The following is a 12,511-nucleotide window of genomic DNA, read 5'->3' on the forward strand; positions in this document are numbered from 1 at the left end:
GCTGGGTTGCATTTTCCAACAGCTTTCCTTGGTTTGCCGTGCGACATCAAACTGACCTCGGACAGAGCGGCAGTTTGTACAGCGCTTAAGGGGCCGTTGTGAGTCGAGCAAAGCTAAGACTGCCGACTTCATCCGATTTGGCTCATACGTAAATTTAACGACACAACGAACATAGGCCCAAAATCTTCGCGATGTGTTCGCATCCGTGAGAGGAGTCCAAACCGAGGTTCAGGAAACCACGGCTTGCTAACGCTTTCAATTTCATATCAGTAGAGCCTTTTGCCCATGAATGATCCATTATATCCTTTATCGTCTCCATCCATACAATCCATATCCATACAATTAGAATCGGAAACTTCACTCATACACAATACTATCTTGGGCAAAAACTATTAGGTGTTTGCTTAACAATTCTTAATTTTTTCTCTCAAATCTATATTATCAGCTTTTAAGTAAACCCTACTCTAGGCAATAAACCTTTGTCTATACTTTTCCGAAACTTTCGAAACAGTCCAAACAGTTCGGTTTTGGAGTAGCTTTCAAGTAATTCTTCGTTTTGGCTCTCTTCTCCTATATCGACTCCAACTGGCAGTCCACGGAGCGGTCTGTTGGGCTTAGCGGATAGTCAGAGATCACAGGTTACTGGCGCCGGAGGCGGATATTGTTACGAAATGATCATCGAAATATAATACAAAAGCCATGAATACTCAAATCCGGTCCTTTTTGCATTACGCAAATGACGCATCACACTCAAATAGCATTCTTTGTTGACAGTTTGCCCGATATAAAATATTATAATAACTATAGTAAACAGAGCCCAGTTTGTGACTCTGCGATTAAAAACAAAACTTTTTCCGGATCTCCACAACTCCAGTGAGCGTTTTTAATCCCGTGGGGCAATACTGTTAAACTTCTTGCTGGGTCACGCCAATGAGTAGTAGGTTTTTATCGATAGGTTCGGAAAAAGCGTTCCAGTCCCCAGAGTCTCGTTCTGCCGAGGAGCTCTGCACCGTACGATGTTGGCGGTAATACACTTCCGAACCGAACCGATTCAACCGGCTAGCTAGCCAGCCGGCCGGATGTACCGACGCACGTGACGTGACAACATAAGGACAGCATTTGATGCACGCTAGTGGAAGTGGCCCACGAAGGACACGAATGGTGAATAGCATTAGGCAGGCAGAATCATGAGATGGTGGATTTCAATAGCTGCGGAACGATGGTCGAACGGTTACTTTCCACACACACACACACACACACACACACACTCCCTTTCCGTCAAGGGTTCCAGAGTCTGCTCGTACGTGTTCTGGCGCAGTTTTGGGTGACTTTCCCAAGTCCCACCCAGTTCGCCCGCCAGCCCACGTGGCACGTCGTCGTCATTGTAACGTCAGCAGAAAGCAAGTCGGTAGCGCTGTCGATTGCTAAAATTCCGTGTTTTCTGTAGGAGCGGTGCCCTGAAAGTCCGACATTATTTCAGATCACGTGAGGTATGAACTCTATGAATGTGGCAACACGTGGTGTACGGTTTCGATTCCGACCTTTGCGAAGAAAAGTGCGTCACCAGATGCTGCGACTGCTGCTGGGCTACTGTGCGTCTTTACAAACTCCTTCACTAGCAATGATTAGACCTTAGGATAGACAGCTACGAGAGTGCGGGCGAACAGTTGAAGCCTTCTAGAAGTAGCTGTCCAGTTGAAACAAGGTACCTCTACACACGCACACAAACACACACATAGATACACAAACGAAAGGAACCTGTAGCTTCCATGCATATGCCAGTATGACATTTCCGACATTAAGAGATCTCGGAACTAGGCGAAAACCTCGCAAAAGAAAGCATTCGGCAGTAGAAATTATTGCCGGTACTCTGACGCACAGGAAGCAAATTAGCTGCCGCGGGATGGTTGGGCAAACAACACATCGCCCTGATCTGCTTAAGGACTGTTTGTCAAGCATTGGGCGGCGAGCATAGCTTATGGAAGCTAGACAAACGTTTCATGCTTATCAACCTCTCATCGACCTTTGGTGATGGGCTTATTACGAAGCAATAGACACCGTCCGACTCGACCAAGGTGAGTGAGGGAGCGAGCGGTAACAAGCGGGTTAAACGAAGAAAGAGAGAGAGAGCGAGAGAGAGAGAGAGAGAGAAGGAGAAAAAAAGACGAAGGAGACTGACGGATTAGGCGGGAGTTCGATGTCGACGGTGTTCCTCTGTTTACATTTCATTAGAGAGCAGGGTTTCGTGTCCGTGAAGAGCCATCTGTCGCCGACCGACCTGGTGTCTGTCCTGGGCGAGCAGAATTCGCAGCAACCTCCTGCGCCAATACCTAAGGAAATGTTTTACCCCAGACCCTGCTGCTTCGCCGTGCTTGCTTGTGTTGGGCACACAATTTGTTTTCCGTTTCGTTTCATTTGTTGTTTGATGCTGCGTTGTGCTGGCGAAACCCGGGGGCGCGCGCGTACAATCGGCCAGTCAATGGGTGGCTGTCATTTCAGCAGGGGTGCACCGGCGAAGTATGTGGAAGTCCTGGATCCGAGAGGACGAAGGCGATAAGGCGCTTCTGGATTGTCTGGCCAGAGGTTGGCGGCCAGCGTTTTCCGCTACCGTGCTATCTTTAGACATTCTTGCGCGAACAATGACACAAGAACCTGTAGTAGCCGTAGTAGTAGGGGTAGTAGCCAGGTAGCCAAGTAGTCGGGCGCCATAGAGCGATAAGTAGCTCGGACCGCTTTCAGTCGCCTATATGCGCGCCTATGTAGAGGCCTTTCCTTCTTTAACTTCTGAGGAGATTTCAGATTACCGTTTTTTAATGGATTAAAAATGCTGCGGTCTTGAGTATTTGAAGTGTAGGGTTAAAGGGAGCGTGTGCACGTGGCAACGGGGAATTGAACCCGCGCGCTCCACACACCTACTTGACTCCACCGTACCACCCAAACCATCATCGTTCGGCTTCAGCTCGCTGCCGAATTTTTCATAAAAAAGCAACTTTAAAGCCGCACGGCAAGAGAAATGTTCTGTGCAGCAGAGCTTCTACGCTGCTGCTGCTGCTAATCCCTTTCCTTGACGGCAGTGTGTGTGAGTATGTGTGTTTTTCGTTTTGCACCAGCAACAGCCATCACGCCATTGGCGTGTTGGCGTTGTTTCGGCAAAATAAGCATTGTTTGGCTTGCAAAAACAAAAAAAAAACGTGGAGACGACGGCCAGCGATAGCAGCAGGAACAGGTCTCGCACTACCCTGTCCCGTGAAGGAAACTCCAACCTTCGTGTCAGCAGGAAACACGGGGTGACTTCATAATTACTTAATGATGGAGATTGATTCACTCGCGCGAAAAGCATGGCCGCGCGACCCGTTTTGCCGTGTGCCTTACTTTTTTCGTTTTCGAAAATGTCGAAATTTCTTTCGAAACTGCGGCGCGACCGGAAAAGCCGGAGGCCGAAGGAAGCGGAACCGGTTGGCTCGGTTCGGTTCCTAGTTTCGATCAAATGAATTTTGATGGTCGCTTCACGTGGGCCCCCGTCAGTGGTCGCCGCAGAGAGCGGCGGAGATTTAGGATTTCCTCTCTGGCTGGCGGTACACAGCGATACAAAATGATTAATGACCGGTTCCGGACACCCGTGGAGCCCACTGTGGAGCGTTCGGACGAATTCTGGCCCAGCAGCCGGTGGCCGAAAGTACGAGGGGTAATCGAAAAGTTTTGCGAAATTGGAATTTCCGCGGGCTACGTATATCTGATTTTCGGTTTTTTGTGGCGTTAGGTTGCTACACATGTCAGTGATTTATGGTCAAAAGTTTGACCATTTCGAGTATCGGTCAATTTTTGACAGCTGTTTTGCTTGGACAAGATTTGGCTCATCGGCGATTTTTGTCTCTTCTAAAAAATGTATGGTAAAAAATCTTTATCAAATTTTGTGTCAAAAACGAAACTAAGAGCGAGAATGCATTCCGAATGATGACTGCGGCTTATGGAGAAGCTTTAAAGACCAAATGCAGCGTTTATCGGTGGTTCAAACATTATCAGAGGGGCGAGAAGTTGTGAACGTCGAAAAGCCAAGTTTGGTCGAATGTGAACAGTTTTGCTTACAGTTTTCTTCGATTGCAAGGTCGTGGTGCATCATGAGCTCTTGCCGAAGGATAGAACGGTCAATAAAGAATATTTCCTGCAAGTTATGCGCAATTTGCCCGAAACAATCCGTCACAAATGCCCGATTTTGTGAAAACCACAAAATTGGCTGTTGCGCTCCTGCTCACACATCGTGGTTTCTGCGCGAATTTTTGGCCAAAACCACACATTAATGATGCAAAAGCTACCGTATTCTCTAGATCTGGCCCTCTGTGACTTTTCCTTATTCCGGAAACTGAAGAAGGCCATGAAAGGCCGACGCTACGATACGATTTAGGAGATAAAGACGGCATCGCAAGCATCGCCAGTGAGCCAAATCTTGTACAAGCTAAACAGCTGCCAAAATTGACTGATTACTTAAAACGGTCAAACTTTTCACCATAAAGCACTGACATGTGTAGCCCGCGGAAACTCAAATTTCGCAAAACTTTTTGATCACCCCTCGTATTTCGACTGTTCACGGGCCCCATTAGATATCAGTCACTGGCTCTTGGGCACTGGTCGATGAAAAACCGAAGAGAATGGGCATTTCGAACCGAAAAGTAACGATAAACGAAATGGATTGTTTGCTTGACAGGTATAAGTATTAAAGTACGATAGTTGCCTTTCAGGAGTACGCTCATTTTACGAGAATCGATTTTTGTTAGTAGTCTGTATCACGCGCACTAAGGGATGGCAATAAGCAAGACTTAGGCGCAGTAGATTGACTCAAATGGTTATAGTTGTCGATTGTTGTAATAACCAATGCCTATAACGAAACCTCATTGGTTGTTGAATAATAGCTTATGGTTCTATGATTAAAATTATGGCGATTAAATGCCATTTCCATTTAACCCCGTGCACTGGTACAGTTAGTTGCAGGCATTGTTAAACTTGAGTAGTACGAAACAAAGTGTAATTGAAGCTTTAAGTTTTTGGTTTTCTACATCTAGTTCCTAACGGCCTGATGCGTGATAGCGTGATTTCTTGTCTGTCTGTGGAAAACATAGGTATTGCCAAAATATTCGACAAATGCGTTGGATCAATCGTAAACAATTGGGGTTACAAAAATGAAGAACGTTTTCAAAGTAGCTGGTAAGCGCAGGACCAAAACGGAAATGAACACCAACACGAATTGATAAAAGTATTCAACGGCGCAACTACAAATATTTGTCTATCCTTCAAACATATCTAATCAGAAATAACTACGGCGAATGCAAGTCCCTTCTGTGAACGTCATTCGATGTTGGCTGCTTGAAGCAGACAAATCGGGCCGCGTTGTCGAAAAGACTTCAACACAACAATCACAACAATCAATTCTCCGTTAGGTTTGGCTAAAGCGGTTGAATCAGTATTGTTCGAGCGCACTTCGAGCGGATAGTTTCGCACAGGAAGTCGGCACAGGATGACTAATGTCCCCAACAACTACGGGAGCTAATCTTGCGCCATACTAATTTCGCGTACGGCTCAAGTCAGCGAGCAGCGACTTCCTCCGCCCTTGAGGTCCGAACCAGCATATCTAGTGCCGTTTGGCATCGTGTAGTGCCTTACGTTGGAGCACATTCGTTACTTGGCTGCCAAACGCAGCGGCTGGCACGTCAATAAACCCAGTCCCGACACTGAGTTTTACTGGATTTTACTATGCGTTTTCCGGGCTTGGAAAAGATTCCAAGCACTCATCCCTACTTCATCCAACCAACCAGTCAACAACGGAACCAGGCCAGCTACTACGTCCGAATCCGAAGCACCCACAAAGACAACGTCAAGTGCCAAAAACACTGCCGAAAACAGTCCGGGTTACGCCCGGGTCGCAATACTCCTGGGCTGCCACGGCTGACAGGGCCGTTTACAGGGTTGCCGCGAAGGGCGAGAGTAGCTCTGCTTCCCCCGGTTTTTTTTGTCTTAGTTTGTGTAAACTTCACAAGGACTGGAGGTGGCATGGAGCGCGCGCTCCCGGCGACCCGGCCGTTTTGTTAATAAATTAAATCAAAACACCACCCAATACACTCAGCTATTTATGTTTTATTAAATTTCAAACCCCCGATTCCCGGTCCGGCTCCGAAGCCCGGAGGTGCTCGCTTCGGAAGCGTTGTCCAGGGACAGATTGTCAGGCGCTGACGGGACGGTGTCAAAGGGTTCTCGCTCCACGAAGTGCGCAGGAAGGTGCGTTTCTGAACGATGGCTTCTGAGTGCTATCGGAGTGATTCTCCAACTCGCAGGACTCGCATTTTACGTTCTTCTACCAGTGTGTCCATTTCCAAGCCTGTCCTACATCGCGCGTCCTGTGCCGCAGAGAGCAATAAATCGGCATCCTCTACAGCGCAAGCCGATCATCAATTGCGTCCGTTTTCCGTCCGCTACGACAGCTCTATTTTGTTGGGCGATTTTCTGTTAAGCGTTTTCCCGGTCTAGGCCCCGTTCTTCCAAGTCTAGGGAGGTATTCGGAATTTATCTTCTGGTCTGCTCCGGAGAAAGGCGATACATATAACGGGCGGAACGGTCGCCATTCTCGCTCGAGTTCGAAAATATTTCTCCATCGTCCTCTCAGGGTCCATAAAAATGAGAAATGCTTTCGGTCAGTCCCAATCCCAGCCAATCCCGTAGATGTCACAGCGCTATAACGTGGCGGACCTCCCGGAAACAAAGGCTTTTGCAGGGGCTGAAATGCAAAATAAAAAATGTTGTGATATTGCACTCCAGCCCAAGGAATGCTGAGCGAAAAATAGCGCACTCTTAGCTGGCCATCCTCGTCGTCATCGCCGAGGAACGCCGATGGTCCGGCCGGATGGGAAGCCAATAATGGGTAACTATTATTGGCCCGTGCAATAGTTTTGGAGCGCATCGAGCTCCACAAGAACGTGCCATGGCCGATAAATCTTCCTTCCTAACCCAGGAGAAAAATGCCAGTTAATACTACTATACTACTCTTGGGAAAGGTTCTTTTACGGTGCTCCAGTGCAGTGACAGTCTCGAAGGCTTGTCTCTTCCCAGTTGGAGGGCCAGTGGCCGTAAAGCTGTCCAGACTCTATCTTATTTGCCTATTCCGGGGAACATCGTCACTGCGAAGCCAACGGGTGGGGGGTGTTTAATCATGCTAATCATGACGCAAACCATGTACCACACGCTCCTCCGCATGTTCGGTTCCTAACAATTCACAGGATGAATCGGTACCTAACCCCTGTACGCGATACCGCTACGGTATTGGATTAACGATCTATTTGTTTTGCAGAACCCCGGGGCGTCGCATTCATTCCGCAGAAGACGGAACTGTTTCCGTTGTGGAGGTTTTCTCCCTTTTCAACGGTTTCGGGCGATGTCGGTCTTTCGCCTATTATTATTCGCCTCGGCATTCGGTAATTCGGCATTCGCCTACTATTATTTATCGGTCAGAACGAACAGAGTCGTATCAGTGTCAACGTACAGTTTTGTTTTTGAGTTGATGCCCGCCAATGTATAGGGTTCGAACTATAGTGTTAGACGTAAGGACGGAATGATCATATTGTCCATCGTCTCTAACAACCTGTCAGAAAGCGTGTGGCTGTGGTGTTCTAAGAAGTCTGGTCACCGTGCTGAATGGGCCACACGTGTTGATTAACCTTCGACCGAGTTTAATCAAAACTTTCCCGGTTATGGCCCACCGATGAAATATAAATTTCCACTTGATTAGAACAGACTTTCAGTGTACCCGGGGTCCTGCGGTGTTACACGTTTTACGCTCCCCAGGAGATCCCTTAAAACTAACCGAACTAACTCCCGGTCAGCTCCGCAGCTGAAGCTTTCTCTGATTTTGTCCGCTCACCTTTTGACTAAACTATTGAGCTGCTGAGGGTGTGGTGTGCTTTATTTCCTTCCCCGGCCGAAGGACGACCTCACCCTAATACGGTATGATTATTTAAATACTGTTTTCCCAACTCTGGGCGTGTCTGGTCTGGTGATCCAGATGATGCGCGCTGCGTGTTTTATAGGGGACCCAGAGGCCAGGTGTTAAATCCTGACGAGTTCTATCTAGCTTGCCCATCCAGACGGTCCGAGGATGGTGTCCGAACCGAGAGACGAGGATGTCCTGCAGCAGCCATTTACCGCGGAGCCAGGGTCCCAATCCCACAGGCAATCCTGCGGAGCTGCGGACAAGTTGCCCCAGCGTTGATTATCAGTCTAGCCTGACCGACCGACCGTACTGCCCATAGTTTGCGAAGTTTAATCTTTACGTGTGGTCTACACAACTCGGCGGCACTAGCGGGACCTGGTGATGGTGATGGGATCAGCACGCGCGCGTGCGTCCCCCGCCGCGAAGTTGGCCGGACCCTCTGCGTGGAATGTGGCCGTACTGATACACTTTCGGTACGGGAAAGCAGTGGCCACTAATAGATCGCTTGTTGCTGTTGGGACCACAAGGCCTCGGCCCGTCCGTCGTGTGTTGACCACACGACGAGACGACGCAGGAATGCCCTGGCGCGCCCAGGGGCGCGGACTTTCGACATGTATTTTAAATTACCTCTTGGCGCGGCTCTCTCTCTCGCTCTCTGATTGTAATCTGACGTCTGATACCTCCAACTGTACACACACACACACACACACACACACACACATACATTCTTCCAGCGGTACCTCGCGTACTCGCGGGTCTCTGTTGTAGCACCGGGAATGGTAACGCCTACGTGATCGGTTCGGTTCCATGGGCATCCACATCAAGTCCGACGCTCACCGTCGACCAACTGCAGCAGACAGACCACGAAAAAGAGGCGAAAACACCCTGGCCTGGTGGGGGCGCGCTGATGGAAGCCATATTGCTTGGCAGGCTCCTTTGATCCAGGAAGCCGAGCGGAACCTGGATGTAGCGCTGGATGAAATTCGCGCTTTCATGCGAAAAACAGGTGCGGCGCCGAAATTTATGCAACCATCCATTAAAATCAGTAGAGCTAAGACTTGAAGTGAAAAGTGGTTGCGAAAGTTGGATATCCTCCAGCCTCCTCCAGCCAGTTAAGGACCCTTTGCGAAAACGTGCGCGTTTTGCGCGTTTTGTTCCCTTGTTGCTCTCGCACCGAATCGCAGGACAAGCCAGCCGGCGAAAGTCGAACAGGGTGGTTAATGGTCTACTAGGATGTAAATCTTAAACCTTCTACGAATCCCTGGTTTGTGTGTGTGTGTGTGTTATTGCCGTTTCTCAAAGAAAAGTCAATTCCAAGTGATGATTTACTGGCGGAAGCAGTAGCTAGTGACGCGGCCACTCCTGAGGCCGGACGGACGGGGTACGGACAAAACCGGACGGCTTTGATGTTATGACGAGAAACATTAAGTGGTGCCGCATGGAAAAGGACGGCGTAAGAACTTCTTAAGCTTACTTTATCCTTTTTTTTCCCGGCCCCCCCCCATCGGCCGAGAAGAGCTTCCCTTCGTCGTCTCATACTGCTGTTGGGGCTTCTCTCTCTCTCTCCCTCTTTGGGGCCGTTTTATTTCTCAGATGTTTCTCGTTCCAAGATGGTGCCGCTCAAGGCGCTTATCCTATGGACGGTTGTAGCACTCTGCAACATGTGACATCCATCCATGCATGCATGTGTGGAAATTGAAGTAGTCAATTTAACTTGGAGAGATGTGAGGACATTTAACTGACTGAAGTAGTGAAATTGAGTATTGAGCGAAACGCACCAAATCGAAAATCCATTTATTAATCCAAGTTCGAATAATTACGAACGGTGAGCAATACGTTCACTATGAAAATTAGGTAACACCAGATCTTGGTGTGTGGTGGATTGGAAGGGAATCATCCATCATGAGCTCGCGCAGCTTGGGCAAAAACGGTGCATTCGGTCCGCTACTATCCACAGCTCTGCTAAACAGAATGTCCGCAAGACCAGACTTTCGCAGGCGGAAAACAAATCGAATAGAATTAACTATACTGGGCAACAAACACACTTCACTTTGGTGGATCGGAACTCGGATTGACCGAATTTGGTTGGAAGGTTTAGGTGAATCCACCGTACAGACCGGAACTGTAAGCCTCTGACAAAAAAACAATTGACCAAGATTTCCTAGCGATGAACCACAGTGACTTCCCAAGACGCATACCAAGCTACCTTAAAAATGGCAACAAATTGTACGACAAAAGACCTGAAGACCGCTTCAGTTTATGGACTACCCTCTCGACTCGGCCCTTGCTGACGTACTGACGTGTTCCACGTAGGAGTTCCCCAGATGCGCCGGTTGCGACAGATCCAGCCCAATCCAGGCTGGCCCGCTCGGGCTCAGGGCCAGAGCCGTTTTGGGACCGCCAGCAATGGATCGACCTTGCAATGGACCTTAGCGATTCGGGTTCAGCGTTACGAGCGTTGCGTGGGGGGGTTTATGTGGCGGAATCACACGCAATAGCATCAAACACCGCTAACGAAACCTCTAACGGCAGTTGTTTGGGTTCTTTTCTCTAGGTTTTGACTACGTCACTAGTCACTACGGATACGGATGAAACGGGTAGACTTGAGGCGGCGGGCCGTGACGGAGTCGGCGGCAAATGAAAACTAATGGTCCCAGCGCCTCACAGACAACCTCTCCCTCCCTTCCGTGCCCTTCCCGTTCCTGTCCACAGCAAACAAGGGGGCGATCGTGTGACCAGCGACCAATACCTGATGGGTACCTGATTATGATGATGATGATGCTGATGCCGATGACAGTTGATGATGGGTGTCCGTTACTCTCGGATTCTGTCTCTCTCTCTCTCTCTCTCGCTGTCTCGGGCCGGAAGATGGATGGTTCCGTGCCGGACCCGGACGGTGACGTGGCAGTTTAGCGTGACAGCCCAACAACAAATAAAACCCGGCCAGACCTACCTTTGCACTCGTTGGCGTCCCGGGTGTTGGCGCGAGCCCACGGGCGGTCGAAGTGGAACGGCTTGCAGCGCTCGCAGTCCCGGCCGGCCGTGTTGTGCTTGCAGTCGCACTCCAGCTGCTGCTGCTGCTGGCCACTCCCGCCCTCGGTGGCGCCCTTGACGCAGCGGGCCGCGTGCCCGTTGCACTTGCACCGGCCGCCGACCGCGAAGTCGGCGACGGCGTAGTGGTGGTGGTACTGGGAGTGCGCCCGGCGGCTAGCCCCCGTAGGCGGTGACGTAGTAGTAGTTGATGCGGGATGCGGTAGTAGCTCCGGCGTCGTCCAATCGGCGGCGGCATCGCGGGGCACTCGGCTACGGAACGACGACGGTGGGACCTGGGGGGAGCCGTGCAACAGGTACCACGGGGCTTCCTGTTCCTCGAGCAGCTCCAGTTCCCCGGGGGGTGACGGTGGCGGCATCCGGTGGCGGTGGAAGACGACCCGCACGTCCGTGGCCGTCACCCAGTCCTGCAGGACGGGCGACGAGTCGAAGTCGGGCGCGGACGGGCGCCCGTTCAGCGTACTGAACGCAATCCGCAGCCCGGCCCCCGTCCCGAGCAGGCCCTTCCGGGGCTTTGGTCCCACCGCCCCCTCCTCGGCCGTGTGGCGATGGGCGTCGGTGCAGCGCGCCTCCTGCTCGTTCGCCCGGGTGATGGTGGCGCGGTTCGGCCGCCCGTACACCCGGCGGCACTGGGAGCTGAAGAACTGGAACGGCTGCCAGGAGCGCCCCCGGTCGGCACTCTTGTAGATGGCGATCGAGTCGGGCACGGGGGCGCCCGGGCAGAAGCTGAGGCTGACGTACGTCAGCTCGAACGCCTTGCCGAGCGACAGCGTCAGGGTGACGTTGTCGGGCGGATCGTTGATGGACGTGGGTGATCGGAGCGGCTCCGACCGCCAGCAAGTCACATTCGCCGGGTTGCTGACGTCGGTGAGGGCGGCCGCCGGGTAGCGGCGCCGCGCGTTACCCGCGTCGCACTGGTGGCACTGGGGACGGGCCGCCGCCGGCCGGGGACCGTCCGGGGCTGGGGTCGGTCCGGAGCAGACGCGCTGCGGGCCCCGCAGTCCGCAGGTGGACGAGGCGACGACCGAGACACCGAGCGCGGCGTTCACGAAGTCTGGCTGGCAGCGCCGGGGACGATCCTCGTCGAAGCACGGATCGTACCCGGAGGCCGGAGCCGCCTGCCCGGCGGATCGGGCCGGCGTCCCCGGGAAGCCCCGGAACGCTCCTTCGCCGGTCGCACCGGAGACTACCGTCACAAGGACCAGGATCAGGACAACCAGGTCCACGAAATCTCGCATCGCCATTCTGCCCCGTTGGGGGGCCCTTGGAGCCTCCGGATCCGATGGACTCCGGCTTCCCAGACCTTTATCTCCTGGGGGGGAATTCCACAACACACACACACACACACGAACCAAAACAGAGCGTTGGGCCTCTCGCACTCAGCACCACACACAGCTGTCCCACACACACACACAAAGACGCGACACACGCACCGTCCAATCAATTGCGGTGCGGTGCACCTCTCAGGTAGCGAAGGAAGCGTTTGGC

General features: G+C 51.5%; 1 protein-coding gene across 1 annotated transcript in view; it reads right to left on the reverse strand.

The window, feature by feature from the left end:
* Window positions 1–12,267, reverse strand: part of LOC128278217 (netrin-3-like) — a 30,841-nt gene extending 18,574 nt beyond the window's left edge. Inside the window, exon 1 of the mRNA XM_053016897.1 lies at window positions 10,926–12,267. Within this exon, the coding sequence (XP_052872857.1) occupies window positions 10,926–12,267 (1,342 nt within the window). The remainder of the gene's footprint in view (window positions 1–10,925) is intronic.
* Between the last annotated feature and the right edge of the window lie 244 nt (window positions 12,268–12,511).

This window comes from Anopheles cruzii, chromosome X (genome assembly GCF_943734635.1).
Source record: "Anopheles cruzii chromosome X, idAnoCruzAS_RS32_06, whole genome shotgun sequence".
Lineage (NCBI taxonomy): Eukaryota > Metazoa > Arthropoda > Insecta > Diptera > Culicidae > Anopheles > Anopheles cruzii.